Genomic DNA, 17,643 nt, shown 5'->3' on the forward strand with positions numbered 1-17,643 from the left:
CAAAAAAATATATATATATATATATATATATATATATATATATATATATAAAACATACTATTTTAATAGCTAATTTTCATAGAAAAAAATATAATTAAATATAGAATCATGTGCCTGTAGGGTGTTGGCATAGCACTCCTGGAACTCATACATTGATTTTATCATTAAATATTATTCCCCATAATAAGATGAGAAGGAATGGAACCACTTATAATAATTCATCTCCAGAAAGACTCTATCAACAACAAGAAGTGATTAGTACCAAAAAACAGGGCTCAGAGATTCAGGGAATTGAGGAATTAGTAATTGTATCCCTAAATAGGTAATCTTTACGTTGGGTCAGAAATATTTCATCCAGTTTATATCAAACTTGTGTCAGGTGACATTCTGAGTAATGACTCAGCTTGTCAGGTACCTTACACCAGGAGTGGCACAACTTAGGGAAAACAGTCCAGACACTAGAAAAGGGATAGGTTCAAGTACATGCTGGCATCCTTGCTTAGACATCAGTCTTATGTGAACATAAGTGGTATGAAACTGTTACAGGGAGACTGAATAAGGTTAAGAAATGTCCATTTGTCGACCTGCAAGACTGAAGAATATGGTAACTCAACCAAGTTGTTAGCCTAGAGAGGTTCTTCCCAAGCCCAGGTGGCATCCTCCCCCGACCCCAAGCCATAGTGGTGCGATTCTACCTTCTTCATTTATCCATGTCTGAGGAGAGTCTAGATAGTCTATATAACCCATAAAGAAATAAGAAGAGTCTGTTAGTGTGGTCTACATACTCATTAAGAAATGGGGTTCATCTATCAAGGTGGCAGCTATATGAATTTTAGGCACATCAATAAACTCTATGGGACTAATCAAGAAAAAACAAACTTTATTAACTGATAACAAATGGTTGTATATGAGTTTACATGACACTTACCCCAAAGTTGGAGGCTGCAAAGCGATCAGATGCAGAGACATTGGTAGAGGCGGTTGTGTGGGCATAGTAAGCATTGATGTTGGCCAATAAGGTGCTCATCACTGCTGGCACACCAGGACACATGTACTTGGATGACAAACATGCAAAGTGCCTGAAAAACACAACACTCTCAGCCTCAAAGTCTCTACAGGGCTTGAAGTAAAAGCCAAGTAGGAACTCAATATAAGTTTGTGGAATAAATGAAGTATGGCCAGAGCATCACTGTCCTCTGCTTGCCTGGGGCTACTTCCTATACACAGCTCTAACAGCAGTCTCACCTACAGGTAGACAGGCTACCCTGCTTCTCATAACAGTTGAGAATTCCTCCTCTACTAAGAACCTGTTCACTATGTCAGTGTGCCTGGAGTCTTAGTTGTCTCTATACACAGTTATTTTCCCTACAGTTTTCCTAGGTCAGTTAGTCTGTCACAAACACATATACCTGAGCACAGAGGTCCTGTCTTCTCAGGCCTGTGATGTGTGGGTAAGTTTGTCCTCATATAACCTCCCATATCCTCTTCCCTTCCTATCCCTGAACTCTAGGGTAGACAGATAAATACCGTCTTCATGAGTTTTTGACAAAAACACTCCCTTTTTACATATACCCTCTTTGTCTTGGGTCAAAGATCCATCCCACTCAGCTCAGCAAGGAAAGTGAATACTGCATGCTACTCTACTAAGAACCTGTCCACTATGTCAATGTGCCTTCATTAGCCATCCCAAGGATTAGTAGCTACTTCCCAGAGTCCCCGGGGAGCCTCACGTCATAGCCTGATATATGGACTCGATGCCATAGCGCATGGCAAATTCATCCACAATTTCTTGGGCTGTCTCATCAAAGTACACCTTCCATGCATCATCTCCTCGAGCCTCAGGGATGTGGACTCCTCCACTACCCTGAACGTCTGTGAGGTAATGGAAAAGATTCTGCAGGAGACATAGCAGAGAAAAGGAAAGGGTTAAACACATATGAAAAACAAAACCTGGAGGTAAAGCCCAGGAGAATGTGAATAGAATTCCACAGAAAAATCTGTCCTTCCATTCACTGCTCAGTTCATCCTATGGTCCCAGTAGGCTGTTCTCATGTTAGTGAAAGAGAAATGAGTCTGGGCTCAATCACACAGGCTGTTCACAACAGCACAGTGAACCAAGGACAAAATTAAAAATAGGCCCAGATAGTCAACAGCCTACCCATTCCACTTATGGTAAAAGGTCCCTCCCAGCACTACATTCTGTCCACCCACCTACCAGGGGCTGGCTCACCTCATGGAGACACGTATACTGCACATGATACGGGGCTACCTTCTCCTCCCCCTTGATCTCCACACTGATTTGTAGTCGGATAGCTCCTGAGACAGCTGACTTGTCTGTCCTCTTCTCTAGAAAGGAAAGAAGACTGGAGATTGATACCAATGCAACTCGATAGCCCAATCCTGGCTTAATTCAGGGAAAAGAAGGCACTGACTTAAGGGATCACCCAACAGGATGAATCACTCTAGTGACCACTATTCCACAAATATCCCTGAACTGACTAGGTGAAAGAACAGAAGTTGCCAGGGAGCCAAAGCTTTAGGGATAAGTATGAAGATTAAAGAACCTTCTAAAACCTTCAGAGTGTTCAGCTAGAGTGAGTTCCAGCCACTGCCACTCCTCTGTCTCCCAACCCTACCCACAGTTAGCTCTTTGCAGATATGACAGGCTCTGTGTAGAGGTATGCTTTGGAGACAGAGGTCCCCTCTTCATGCTCTCCCTTCCCAGCAATTTTCTCTGGTCCAGTTTTCTCACCCAAGTTGTACCAGACGTCCATCTCGCCACTTAGTGTCCGAACCTCAATGATAGTTTGGCCGAGGAAGTCGTCAGACTCTCGCTTTAGCCGCTGCTTTACTCTTGACTTGATGTCATCATCCTCATCCCACACGCGCACCTTAATGCGGTCAGAGGAGTTGTGGCACTCACTGTAAGAGAATTAGGCAGGCTCTGTTAGAGATAGGCCTAGCAGCTCCTACTCCTATTAATGCCAATTCCCTCCCAAAAGCTCCATCAGCTGCCCTCTGGGCCCTGAAAGAGGAAGAAGAGTCAAAGGACAGTGGTACTGAAATTTCAAGAGAGTCAGGTTATTCTAGCAAATAGCTTTGCATACCTTAGCCTCAGTGACTCTATGTACAACTATCCAGTCCTCATTGCCCTGGAACAAAGGGCAGGGGTGGGGAAAAGAGCAGCTAGGGTCAGTTCTGACTCCCTGTGCAGCTAGTTCTATCAGCAATACCAACAGGAAAACAGCTATACATGCCATGGAGCCCCAACCAATGCAACTGCTAGTTCCCTCCTCACAGTGCAAGATATGAAGTCAGTAAGGGTGTTAGATATGCTCATATTAGGACCATCTGGTCATAGCTGTTTAACTTTCTATATGATTCCCATTATTTACCTAACTACGTGCCTGGTGAACTTCTATCATCCTATAATATCTCACTGATTTGTCATCTCCTCTGTGGAAAAGGGAGTTTGTCCAGGTCCCCTCCTCATACTCTCCTCCCCAGCCGTTGCTTTCTGGATCCTGTTGTCGCACCCAAAAGTTGTATTTGGAAGAATTTGGCACTCTTTTCCCAGAAAGATAGTTATTATACAATGATATACAAAGATAGTTCTTATACAATGAGCTTCCTGAAGCCAGGATTTGCCTTATTTAGTTTTAGATATATAATTTTGTATACAGTATCTTATACAGAAGTTTAATAGATTATTTATTAAAAGTGGACCAAAATGACCAGAGAACCAGTTCACTCTAAATTAATCATAGGAAGGATTCAAGCAGGAACCATTCAGATTCTCAAAGAAACAGGTGCTTCTCCCAGTAACTATTGCCTCTGGATTGAAGATTAATTTTACTATACCCTAATCCCTTTCTACATGAGTTTTCCAAGGAGCCAACAGATGGCCTCCACATAGGTAGCCTGCTTAGCTGATTCAGACCCCCAAATCCTGGTCCTAGGCCTCAGTAGGGAGTAACAAAGCATCTGAATTCTCCAGATATTAGCCCAAGTCCTAGGCTTGAGCTTGTCATTTTTCAAAACACATTCTTTACTGTCATAAGGAATAGTCTGTAAGAAAGTGAGACAATGGGAAAAGAAGTAGGGGTGGAAGTTCAGGCAAATAGAAAAGCTTCCCTCAAGGGAAATGGCAACTTCTCCAGACCCCAGATTTCTACCTTCAAGCCAGGATTACCCAATCATAGGACAAGGGCATTCTTTCCCCACTCCTTCTAAGAGCCTAACTCTTCTTAGGCAGGCCTTGACTATTTTGAATGGCCATGCAAAAGCCATCTCTTGGTGAAAATTGCATCTTCTTAGGCAAGGCTGCTTAACTGTTTTCATCTGCTGTACATGGGCAACTTTGCTCACTGTGAAGACTTCCCGGATAACTTCAAAGATCTCAGGCTTATTCCGCTCTCGGATCTTCGTTCGGTCCCTGGTTCTGTCACTGAGCAGTAGTAAAATCTTTCTAGTGCTAGTAAAAGCAGGATGGGGAGTCCTGAGCCCCTTTAATAGCCCCAGTTAAAACAAGGCTTGAGTAAAGTAACCCTGAAACAATAGTCCATGAGAAGAAAACCAGAGAAAGAATGGCTGCTGCTGAGTAAAGCATGTAAGAAATGGGTTTTCTTGACCGCCTTTGTGAAATATTAGAGCTCAAGCCCTGAGTAGCAGGATGTAAAGATGCTCCCAAAATACACAGTCCCAGGAAAGACAAACCCCTCTTCATGACTTACAAATGGAACTTCTCCTCCCAAACAGGATTTAAGTTTCCAAAAATGGTCTTAGTACGCTTCTTGGTTTTGCCCACTTGTACAGTCACATAAGGGTCACTGGATCCTGTTTTGTCCTTGGCTTGTAGGCCCTGGGCACACACCACTGCAATTCAAGCACATATAGGAGGCTTCAGAGTATACTTCAGAGTAGGGCAGCAGCCTTCCATAGTACTCTTCATATGCTCTTTATCTTAGAGCAGTCACTCTATGCTCCTTGCACAGGAACCCTAATCTTATTCCTCCATAATTTATTTTTAGTCCTGTGCCACCAGCCTTTCCCTCAAAGCATAGCTCAAGATTACCACCTCCCTACCCAAGACCTAACTGACCACCTGCCTCTACTTTGGTCCTTATGCCTTTTGATACCTAAATGCTTCAGCCCCACTCCAAACCACTGATTAACTATGCCCCTGGTCTCCTGCCTGCCCCCTCCCCCACACCCCTACTTGTTGCAATATCAAACTCTTAACCAAATCTATAAAGTCAGGTTGCTACCAAATCCTTTATTGTGGTTCATACTGTTTGCAGATGCCAATCTTGCCTACCCCAGCACCAGGGTCTAGGTGAGGAGGAGTGCTGAATATCAAAGCCCTCCCTCTTCCCTTCATTTCTATCTTCTTTCTCCCCAGTACCTGGTTCCCTCATACTCGGGATTCTTCTTCTCCAGGCTCCTCCCCTCTACCCAGGTTTTCCTGTCCCCTCAAAGTTTGGTCTGCTCACCAGTGATAGTAATCTTGGCTGACCATTTGGAGGTGCCATCCAGTACACTCTGCTTAACTGTTTTCATCTGCTGTACATGGGCAACTTTGCTCACTGTGAAGACATCCCGGATAACTTCAAAGATCTCAGGCTTATTCCGCTCTCGAATCTTCATTCGGTCCTTCATGGCCATGATAATGTTCTGGGTCCGGTCCTCTGCTCCATGTTTAGAGCTCTTTTCTGCAGCTCCTGAAGGATGGCCAGGGACAGAAAGTAAGACTAAGCAACAGGCTATCGACCAGACCAAGTTTCAAGCTAAGGAACAGGGCCTGGAGAGGCTACAGAGCAGAGGGAGAAGATTGGGGAGATTGAGATATCTCTGGGAAAAGTTAACACTATAGGCTTGCTGCCTGGCCAGTGGAGTTTAAAAATGCAATTCAAGGGGTAGTATAAACCAAAAATAAAATTCTAAACCCCCAATGGCCTGAAAGGACCCCCTCTGGGCCAAGGAAAATCTGAAAAACTAAATTCCAGGCCATGAAAGGAGGTTGGACATGTTTCCTTATACTCCTTCCCTTTTGGACTAGGCACAACTGACTGGCATTCATATTAAAATAGAGATCATAAGACTAACAAAGTAGATTCTATGGCAATAAGATACCAAATTCCAACCTGACTCTGGTGTAGCATCCCATTATAGATAGCAGACCCTAAAGGAAATAAAAATATTTTACCCCAGAATATATTTACTTGACCATTTTGAATGGCCTTGCAAAAGCCATCTCTTGGTGAAATTTGCATCTGTAGAGAATCTTCTTCTCTAGACACAGGAGAGATTTAATTAAGAGTCTGATACCTTTTAAGGCCCCAAAAGAGGCCACCATTTGTTCTGAAGCCTACTACTTGGAGGCTTCATCAATATAACAGGAACTTTGGCTTCCACAATCTCCCTTATCAACTCAAACATTTCTTTCTATTGACTTCAAATTCTTCAGACAGAGCTAAGCTCCTTCAGCCAATTGCCAATCAGAATATCTTTGAATCCAGAAGAGATTTAATAAGGATATCTCTTGCCTCTCCTAGCACCAGGGTCTTCAAGATGTTCTGCCTTTCTGGGCTGAATCAATGTATACCTTACATGTATTGATTTATGTCTTTGCCTGTCACTTTGATACCGAGTGGGGTGTGGTAAAAGACGCATGGATTCTTTGACTCAAGACTAAAATGAATTTTAGAGTGGCCAGCAAAGTTTTTTTTTTTTTTTTGAGTCAGAGTCTCACTCTGTCACCCAGGCTCGAGTATAGTGGCATGCTCACAGCCACTCCAGTGCTGACCTGCTGGGCTCAGGCAATCCTTTTGCCTCAGCCTTCCAAGTAACTGGAACTACAGGTGCGCTACCACACCCAGCTAATTTTTTTGATATATTATAGAAACGAGGTCTCACCAAGTTGCCCAGGCTGGTCTTGAACGCTGGGGCTCAGGCAATCCTCTTGCCTTGGCCTCCCAAAGTGTTGGGATTACAGGCTTGAGCCACCACGTCTGGCTCAAGTTTTAAAACAAAGTTTATTAGAGAAAGTTTATTAGGGAAAGAAGAGGGGAAAAGATAGAGGGACATGCCAGAGCCAGCATGAGTGAAAGAAAACGGTGCCTTTTGCCTTTTACAAAATGTCTGACATAACCATTTAGCTTAATATGTTAATGAGTAGGTGGGGGTATCTGCTCCCAACTCACCACCTCTGATGGGTAGAGGGGTGGTCTTTTCCAGGGAGATTTGACAGACTTTCAGTACACAAGTTCATGAGCTAAAAGGGGTCTTATTGTCATTTCTATGGCTTTTTGATTCCCAGTAGGGGAACCACCTTATAGAGTTTTTCTTTGGCAAGTTGAAGGGGTGGGGTGGATTGGGAGTACACATTGAGTTCACATTCCAGCCCATAGGGCCTAGTCAGCCTGCTGACAGAATATCTGGACATTTTCTAAAGACCTGCCAACAAGAAATTTATCTATCTATGCCTAATGGGTACTAGCTAGCCTGTCTCGATTTCTATCTCCCTAAAAATTACAAAACCAAGCTGTAACCCAACCACCTAGGACCTCTTGAGATAGTAACCTGGGCCACAGTCATTCATATGTGGCTTATAATAAAACTCTTTTGATATTTTTACATACTTTAGCTTTTTGTCAATAGCAGCAAACTCTTGATACTTGTCATAGGGTCCTTTCTCTTTTCTTTGAGTTGGGGGTCTTACTCTGTCACCCAGGCTGGAGTGCAGTGGCATGATCACAGCTCACTGTAGCCTCCTGGGCTCAGGTGATCCTTCTGCCTCAGCCTCCCAATTGGCATATGCTACCATGCCCAAATAATTTTCTTATTTTTTAGAGAGACAAGGTCTCACTAAGTTGCCCAAGCTGGTCTCAAACCCCTGGGCTCAAGTAATCCTCTTGCCTTGATCTCCCAAAGTGCTGGGATTACAGGCATGAGCCACCATGCCCGGCCCTATAGGGTCCATTATACCATTCTCTCTATTTAGATATGGGAGGAGGGGTGTTAGGGAGAGGCCCCAAAACAAAAACCCCTGAGTTTGTTTATAAAAAATTGCGTATTTATTCTTGCACGTTTAAACTTCAAAGAACTCTCTGTTTGATGCAATATAGTTATTGAGACACTTTTTCCACTGCTCAACAGTTTTTGAATTTGTCAATTTTGATGCCTTTTAGGACTTCTGCCATTTTTTGTTTCACCTCTTCTACCTGGGCAAAATGTCTCCCTTTGAGGACTTTTTCCATCCAGTGAAACAAAAAAATGTTGCTCAGGGCAAGATGGGGTGAATGGGGAGGGTAGGGCATGGGGATCATGCTGTTTTTGATTAAAAACTGCCAAACACTCAGTGTGGTGTAGGCAGGTGCACTTGTAAATCACCCATCACAAAATGTGCAAATGTGTTGAAAGAATCTCTAAAAAAAAAAAAAAAAATTCACTGAAGCTGAACACAGCCTCTCACAATAGCTCTAGCTGGTATATTACTGATGCCAATGGGTCCCTAGAACACTTACCTAGCGGGGGAAGCCTACATTACAGGGAATTCACCCTACAAAAAGACAATTCTGGGATTTTTTGATATGTTGATATTTTCATCAACTCTCCAACTCTAAGGTCAAAATATCACAAATGAGTATCTTAGACATCAGTGAGGGGTGGTGGTTGGGTACAACATCACCAATCTCATTCACTTGCCAAACATGATACAAATTTCAGAATTTGTCATAGCATCCGGCTGAGTTCTGCCCTGTGGCTCCAATGCCTTGAATCTCAGAAAGTAGTGTGTATGGTGAGAAAAGTATGCCCTTTGGTGTCAGACAGATTAGGATACAAATCCTGGTTCCATCACTCCTCACTTGGTGAACTGGTTTCTCTTAAGAGAGACTTATCTCTCAGAGTTGTTATAAGCATTATTTTAGATAGCATATGTAAAACATCTACTCCAGAGCCTGGCAGCTAACAGGTAGTCAATACATGTCACCATTATTGTTATGACAATCATTATTACCCTGACAGTGCCAGATGTCATCTTTACCAGCCATTGCCCCGACCAGTTCTCTTAGAGGCTAGTGGGTTTTCTTGCTGCCCAAGGATCATGGCAGAACAGACTCCTCCAGTATATTTCACTAACCAGGCTTCTCAGAAGGACAGCTGGGGTTCCATCCTTCCTTTCCTGGTTCTGCAGATTAGATCTTGCCTCTCTCTCTAGTCTCCAGAGGCTTAGACCTTTACTCTAAAAACGTGGAGTAAAAAATAGAGGCCAACATCTGCATCTTAACCCTGCAAGCGTGGGAAACAGGTTTTCTGTCCAGGGAGGCCCACGGAAGGGCGTTTCATTCCACTCTGTGCTTCACAGAAGCCTTAGGCAAAAGATATTCTCTGACAGATGGAAAATTACCTGGACTGCATCCTACTCCTACCATTTAGTATATTCCATGCAAGGTGCTACTACTTCCTTAGTCTTGGACCTCTGAAAGACTCTTGAGAAGTGAGACACCCTGTCTACAGAGCAGCATTTTTCAGAAGGCTGCCAGCAAACAGCCTATGCAGTCAGCTTGGTTGCTAGCTCTCGGCAATTAAAGCAAGGGCTTTTTGGCACCTGTACTTGCCACCCCCTCATGATGGATTCGGGCAAAGTAATCACTGGCATTTGTCTTCAGACAGTCTTTTTAGAGCCCCATCTCTTCTGCTGACTCTGTCCTACTTGTCTCTTCATGTCTACTGTAGCCATGCCACTGGCACCAATCTAAGCTCTTCAAAGAAGAACATTTTAAATGTTTAAATACTTCCTCAAGGTCTTTCTCCTGAGGCCCTTTCTTTGTCATATCTGTCTCCAGGATAATGAAGAGCTAGTGGGCCTTAAGATAATCTTCCCTTCTCCTACCACAGTTTTAAGGCTTTTTATTGCTATGGCTTGGTTTTGAGTAATACCTGGGAGTCCTGGAGGGCAGGGGAATACTTTCCCAATCCTCTACCTCTGCTCTTCCTGGGGCCAGGTATAGTGAGTGTGAGCCCAGCAAGAAGGAAGCAAGGAGAAAGGAATTTGAGCCCTACCACTTCCTTTGACAGGAAGTTATTGCTTTCCCTGCTCCTACTCTCCCCACTCGATCATGGTAGCACAAGTCACATATTTAGCCAGGGCCTTGGCAATCTGGCACATTCTTTTCCTGGACCTCTGCCAGATTCATTTGATACTATTCCTGGCACTGTTGTCTAAAAGCTCCATCTATAAGCAAGGAATAAATGCTGCCTTCTCTGGGTCCTAGAGTCTAGATCTAAGAAGGTTGCACTGTGAGGCCTAGAATCCCACAGAACTCAGTCTCTTTCCTTTCATTAGTCTCAGTGCCTGATTACACATGCTTTTGTCATTTGGGTCAAAAGGCCACTATGGTGTATACACTACTCAAGTTCAGTCTCTGGAATACACTGAATCCTGAAAGAGATTCCAGCTCTACCAGAAGGCCAAAGAATGCTCAAAGAATTTTTTTTTATTGGAAGAATCAACATTATTACGATGTCCATCCTACCCAAGGCAATCTACAGATTCAGTGCAATACCTATTAAATTACCAACACCATTCTTCTCAGACCTGGAAACAACAATACAGAAATTCGTATGGAAACAAAAATGACCACAAACAGCCAAAATAATCCTCCACAAAGAAACAAAGCAGGAGGTATCACATTTTTAGACTTTCAACTGTATTATAATCAAAACAGCCTGGAACTGGTGCAAGAACAGGCATATAGATCAAAGGAACAGGACAGAGATTCCAGAAGCAAAATCTCAATTTCTCAGTCAACTCATCTTAAACAAAGCCTCTACCAACAACCACTGGGGAAAGGAGAACCTATTCAGTAAATGGTGCTGGGAAAACAGGCTGACCACATGCAGAAGAATGAAACAGGACCCCTATCTATCACCATATTCAAATATCAACTCTAAGTGGATCAAAGACCTAAACATAAAACCTCAAACTATAAGAATCTTAGAAAAGCCAGGCTCGGTGGCTCAGCCTGCAATCCCGTGCTTTGGGAGGCTGAGGTGAGTAGATTGCCTGAGCCCGCGGGTTTGAGACCCGCCTGGGCAACTTGGCAAGACCTCATCTCTACAATAAAATTTTAAAAATTAGTCAGGCATGGTAGCGTGCGCCTGTAGTTCCGGCTACTTGGAAGGCTGAGGCAGAAGGATTGCCGGAGCCTAGCAGGTTGAGGCTGCGGTGGCTGGGAGCAGCCACTGCACTCCAGTCTGGGTGTCAGAGTGAGACTCCAACTCAGAAAAAAAAAAAAAGAATCTTAGAAAACACAGGAGACACCCTTGCAGACATTGAAATAGGCAACCTATTCCTGATCAAAAACCCAAAAGCCCATGCCATAAGAGATAATATAGAAAAATTGGGATCTCATCAAAATGAAAACCTTCTGTAAAGCAAAAGAAACCATCAAGAGAATGGGGAGATAGCCCACAGAATGAGAAAAAATATTTGCCAGCTGTATGTCTGACAAAGCTGTATGTCTAACATCCAGGATCTACAAGGAACTCAAATATGCTGAAAGGAAAAAAACAAACAGTTCTATTAAAAAGTTGAATAGACAAGTCTCAAAAGAAGACATACCAGCAGCCAACAGATAGATAAAAAATGCTCAGTCTCACTAATTATCAAAGAAATGCAAATCAAAACCACACTGAGATACCACCTAACTCTAGTCAGGATGGACATCATTAATAACTAAAAAACAACAGATGCTGGAGAGGATGCGGAGAAAAGGGAATGCTTCTACACTGTTGGTGAGAGTGTAAATTAGTACAGCCTCTGTGGAAAACAGTGTGGCAATTTATAAAAGATCTAAAAATCAACCTTCCATATAACCCCACAATCCCCCTTCTGGGAATATAACTGGAGGAACTCAAATCATTCTATAAAAACAAAAAAAAAAACTATGCATGCATGTTTATCACAGCACTATTCACAATACCAAAAACATGGAACCAACCGTGCTGCCCATTGAAAGTGGACTGGATTAAAAAAAAATATGGTAAATATACACAATGGAATATTACACAGCCATAAAGAAGCACAAAATTATGGATTTCGCAGCAACTTGGATGTGTTTAGAGTCTATCATACCAATGATCTGACACAGAAACAGAGAACTAAGTACCACATGTTCTCACTCATAAGTGAACCCTGAACATTTATCACAATACTACAAGAAAGGTATTGGCAGTAGCGGGATACTGCCAGGGGATGGAGGGGGGTACATACAACATCAATAGGGGTACCTGATCCTAAACCAGGCGAAGTGAGGACCAATGGGAGGTCCAAACTTCACCATACATTGACCACTTATGTACCTAATCCTGAATTATACCCTACATCTTTAAAATAAAATAATAATTAAAAAAATAAAATTTTCAACTAAAAAAAATTTTTTTCTTAAGGTGCTTAAGAGGGTAGTATAAGATCTGTTATTTAGAAAGGCAATGTCCCTTCTCTGAAAAGGACATGGCTTTACAATCAGGTGGACTGGGGAAATTTTGGAGAGATTTTGCTGACCCCCACTACCGCCACCCCTTATCCCACAGGGTACTCACGCTGCAGGCAGTCGGCATTGAGCAGATCCTGGCACTTCTCGTGGCACTTGACTCCACATTCACTGCAGCGCATGCCCTGCCGGGCAATGCCCCAGAGCAAGCCTTCACACTCATAGCAGTAGGTTGGGGTAGTGGCCGACCAGACCTCAAAGTTGTGGGGAGTGGTGCACGAGATGGGGTAGATTAAGGCCTGCAGGGTTTTCTTATACACATGGGATTTCTGAAAGACACATACCCCATCACCCACCAGTGGCATTTGATTTCTGCTAGAATATGCTGGCACTGAGACCCTGTGGGATAATCAGGACCCTGATTTCTCCTCTGGCAATGGAAAAGGTGCTGTATTCTGGCCCAGCACATAGCCCGGCCTAGCTCTTGGTTGTCCTACACAAGTTGGACCTGATGCTGGGTCTGAGCCTTGCTCTAGTAGCCGTGCTTTCTAGGGTAACAGAGGGTACTATGCCTCCCATAAAATCTGAATTCAGAGGTCACACTCTTCAACATGAGACTTGGGCTTACCCTCTGATCTGGACTCCTCCTTTTCCCAGTGTGGAAAACGGAGACCTGATACTATTCATCTGTTCCCAGTCAGTATGGCTACAGAGATGATCACCAGTCCTGAAACCAATGGTCATATGAAAACCCATGGGTCACTTACCAGTTCTTCATCCTTGAGAGAGGTACGTGTAGCCATTGCAGAAGTAATCCCTGCCTTTCGAGACTGGACCAGTGACTGTGAGAAAAGACCTGTGTTAGCCCTGGCCACTACCAAGGGCTTGCAAAGTCCTGGAGAGGGAGTTTCAGTGACTAAAGTCACTTGGTTACAGCTTACTACAGTACTTTCTCTCTATTTTTATTGTCATTCACAGGGACTGCCCAACAGATAACAAGCGTCCCAGGTTAAGCTGCAAAACCCAAAGCCCTCAGGGGACTGCTCTAACAATGCTAGAACAGTACTTCCTTCAGAGTATCTATCACCCAAAGAGTTTTTCTTTCCTTCACTATTCTTAGGTGTCCTACCCCACAGAAACTCCTTGCTTATAGGAAGGCAAAGGAAGATGAAAAGCTTAGAATTACAATAGTGGACAGGCCTTTAAGAATAAAAGAGACATACAACTCTGTCAGAGTTGTGCTCAAGAATCATTACTGAGAATAATGATTCCATGCTAATCTCTATCCCCTGGTACCTCCCCAAACTCATACAATCCCTGCCTGGGTGGTTGTAGAGGTCAGCAGTCCCAACAACCAGGGCACTTGGCAAGTGAAAGGGGCATTGAAGCCTCAGTCAAAATCAAGCAGGACAGGGAGTTAAATCTGAGATCTGAGGCTGCCCTGCTAGTCAAGCTCTTATATAGAGAGTTGCCACATATCTGCCCAGACTAAGCTTTAGGGGCAGCCACTAGAGAGGCATGTAGTTCCCCTAAGGCAGAGGACACTGGGCAGCCAGAAGTCATAATATCAGCTCAAATAGAAAAACAGCTGGGAAGGGCCCAGGTGATTTGGGTTATGGACTCTTAGAGAGAATGGAAAAGGGCTCTGGAGACACTCACCATAGCCTGTGCAGAGGAGAGCAGAGAAAGGAACAACATAATGTTAAAGCCACACAAGGGCATGAAAACTTTAAGAGAAAAGCAAGAGGTTCTTCCCTATACTCCAAAGCAGGGAGTATGTCCCAACCCCCTCTGCTTCTACCCATTAAAAAGTGTCTTCAAGCCGGGCTCGGTGGCTCAGCCTGTAATCCCGCGTCTTTGGGAGGCTGAGGTGAGTGGATTGCCTGAGCCCATGGGTTCGAGACCCGCCTGGGCAGCGAGACCTCATCTCCACAATAAATCATGCGTGGTAGTGCATGCCTGTAATCCTGGCTACTCGGAAAGCTGAGGCGGAAGGATCGCCAGAGCCCAATAGGTCGAGGCTGCGGTGGCCGGGAGCAGCCACTGCACTCCAGTCTGGGCGACACAGTGAGACTCCAACTCAAAAAAAAAAAAAAAAAGTGTCTTCAACCCAGACAGCAGGGCCTACAGTGTACTCCAAGGAGCACTATATTGTAAAACATAAAAGATAGGCGGAGGCAAAAGACAGGGGAGGGAAAACAAGACATGAACTAGATATTTGCTGGTGGGCAAGGTGGGAGAGAGGATGAGGGAAAAAAATAGGAAGAAAGGAGAAAGAAAGAGGAGATGGGAAACAATTAAGGAAGGACAGACAGTATTAAAGAAGAGATGACAAAAGATGGTCTTCAGTCAGCTAGATGAAGAGTTGATGGAAGAAGAGGAACACTGGAAAGGAGGAGAAACAGAAAGGATGCACAAATGGTAGGAAATGAAGGAAAGAAAGAAACGAGGAGGAGAAAATGGTAGCTGATACTTCCATTCAGTCAACTAAGGGAGAATAAAATAGTGGGGAGAAAAAGAGAGTAGAGAATGGAGGAGAAGAGGGAAGAAGAGTGAACAGGAAAAACAACAGGCAGAACAGAGGGGAAAAAGTAATAAAAGGGTAATGTCTTACTAAACCTTTATACCTTACATCTGGCTTTAGAACTCGGAGAACCTGGATCCCACTTTACTCCCACTACTCACATGGCTACAGAAAATTCCTTGAGCTGACCCTGCCTCAGAAGGTAGGATCCAGAATGGGAGCTTCTGGTTACCCTGGAGATCCTGAGCTCTGCTTTAACTCCTAAGCCTGTTTCAGTACAATTCCACATATTTTTATTACTGACTCTCGATGCTAGACACTAGATTACAGAGATTACAGAGATTACAGAGAGAGTCTAGAAAGCCTGTGTCTTAAGAGGAGATCTTCACTTAAACTCCAAGAAGACATTAAGCTCCAGTCATGCTCATCCTATAAGCTTAATGATCTAGGTCATGGGTTAGCGGCAGTTTCTATTCCAGGTATCAAAGAAGGTTGAAGAGATACCTACAGGAGTTAGAAACCAAGAGGAAAACAAAAGATTCCAGCTTTGAGAGCCTAAGCACAGATGTTCTAGGTAGAAGGCTGAACTAATGAAGAATTCAGGGCTCTGACCAGGGGATGAGGTAGAACAAAGTCCCACTGAAGCTATCATTAAGTCTTAGCAAGACTTTAAATGGCTGATCATGAGACCAATTTGAGTCACTGAATGGATCATTTCCAGTCCTGTCAGCTTTCCAGTGCCCAACGGAGATACCCCAAGGCTATTGTCTAAGCTTGCACAAGAGTCTTCACTCACCAGATCACTGACAAGTGGCAGCGGCTTCTTTCTGCGTAGATCTGGCATACTGTCAATGCCATAGAGCCCACCGGCTGGCCTGAGGAGAGAAGAAAACATGTCAGTCCTGCCTTCAGTTACTGGCAGGTTCAGTGTTCCACTCTCCTTACTCGTTCTCTCCCCAGAGGAAGACGAGCTGACCTCTACCATGTGCCTTTTAGAGAGCAAGGAAGGCAGAAAGTGAAGAAAATAAAGACATAGGATGGTAAGCAATGAAATCTACTCTGAGTACCCCTCCGTGTTTCCTACGGTTTTAGCCAAGGACGACAGCTCTTTTATCCCACAGTGACAGTTTAAGGCACCTCTGTTTATCTGAAGGTGTTTTTGTGCTGCATAAGGCAAGGTAGGAAATGGTGCTTAAGAGGGTTCCTCCCTGGACTCATGCCAGAGGCACCGCTCTCAAAGATAAGTCTTGCCTGGACTATGCTAGAACAGAGCCCACAGGAACCGCTCTACAGGAAGAGCTTGCTGCTTAGGTGAGCAAGACTACCAAACAATGGCACATAAAAAAAGACCTTCTCCATCCAAGGGTAAAACAGTCACCAGTTCTGTCTAAGGCTCCTGAAGAAAAAAAAAAGAAAAGAAAAGAAAAAGAAAAAGCGTCTCCATGGAGAGAGATGTCCCCCTAAGCAACTGGAGTTAGGAAGGATGGAATGAGAGACTTCCAAAGACAATTTAAGAGAAAATAAAAAACAAAAAATCACCATTTAGGAAACTGCAATGGAACTCTGAGAGTATGGCCTAGTCCTATGAACATATCAACAGAGAACAGGAAAAATTATAGCTAGAGAAACTGGAGATTTCTAAAATTTTTATATCTTTTCTGTACTGAATAATTTTGGATGTTCCTAAAAGAATATCAGTCTTACATCAAGATAACCTGGATTTTAGCTGTCTTCTGCCAAAATTCCTTTTTTTAGGGGAGGGGGCCTTGGTGTCACTTCCAAAAAATGAGGTGGATAGACTACAAAATCTCTCTGGCCTTAATAAAAAGAACTCATGGACTTGGTTTTAATGAGAACAATGAGGTGGGGAAAGTGGGGTAGCTGGATTGTACATCACAGTTGATCTAAAGGGAGGAATGTCCCAGAAAAATAAGTAGGTACTTCCAGTCATACAGGCAAAGAATGGAGCCACAGATTGGATAAAGTCAGGAGTTGGAACAGGTTCCTCAATATGTTGATTTCTAATAAACTAGCTCAAGTACAGGCAGTAGGCTTGTGTTTAATGAGATTACCAAGCCGAGTGAAGTTCTGTACTTGACTTAGCTTCCAAGGACTAAGCTTTTTAGCTTAGTCTTTTAGCTTCCAAGGACTAAGCTAAAAGAAAGGAAGGAAGACAACAGGGAATTATTTAGAAAACTACGGCATGGCTCCATAAAAAAATAGTCTGGAAATGTTCCTTTGGCATATATGTATTTTACAATTATTAGAAGAAAAAAACTAAAGATCACTGAAGAAGCAATCTTCTTCAGTGCCACAAGTTTGTAGCCAATTTTAAAAGTGACATTATGCACCACTTGAGTCAGGAAGTTTTTTGCAACATAAATCATCTTTTGATAAAAGAAGAAGGAAGTAGCTCGTTTACATTGATTCTTGACTCAAAGAAGACAAATTGCAAGGAAAAGGAGCATGTAAAAATTTAGTAGGCCGGGCTCAGTGGCTCAGCCTGTAATCCCGCGCTTTGGGAGGCTGAGGTGAGTGAATTGCCTGAGCCCACGGGTTCGAGACCCACCTGGGCAACTTGGCGAGACCTCATTTCTACAATAAATCAAAAAAATTAGCTGG

The 17,643-nt window shown here is 43.5% G+C and overlaps 1 protein-coding gene across 5 annotated transcripts in view; it reads right to left on the reverse strand.

Moving 5' to 3' along the window:
• Positions 1-17,643, reverse strand: part of UNC13B (unc-13 homolog B) — a 125,330-nt gene that overhangs the window by 20,991 nt on the left and 86,696 nt on the right. For 3 of the 5 annotated variants that reach the window (XM_008063141.2, XM_021715061.1, XM_021715058.1), the window contains exons 4-13: positions 15,818-15,896; positions 14,157-14,162; positions 13,265-13,339; positions 12,607-12,826; positions 5,493-5,720; positions 4,734-4,875; positions 2,753-2,922; positions 2,231-2,346; positions 1,731-1,894; positions 929-1,079 (exon numbers count right to left, since the gene is read on the reverse strand). In XM_008063141.2, coding sequence (XP_008061332.1) covers positions 929-1,079; positions 1,731-1,894; positions 2,231-2,346; positions 2,753-2,922; positions 4,734-4,875; positions 5,493-5,720; positions 12,607-12,826; positions 13,265-13,339; positions 14,157-14,162; positions 15,818-15,896 — 1,351 coding nt within the window. The remainder of the gene's footprint in view (positions 1-928; positions 1,080-1,730; positions 1,895-2,230; positions 2,347-2,752; positions 2,923-4,733; positions 4,876-5,492; positions 5,721-12,606; positions 12,827-13,264; positions 13,340-14,156; positions 14,163-15,817; positions 15,897-17,643) is intronic. The other 2 variants (XM_021715059.1, XM_021715060.1) reach the window with 1 other exon arrangement.

This window comes from Carlito syrichta, unplaced genomic scaffold, assembly GCF_000164805.1.
Source record: "Carlito syrichta isolate Samal-C Ts95f unplaced genomic scaffold, Tarsius_syrichta-2.0.1 Scaffold306593, whole genome shotgun sequence".
Taxonomy (NCBI): Eukaryota; Metazoa; Chordata; class Mammalia; order Primates; family Tarsiidae; genus Carlito; species Carlito syrichta.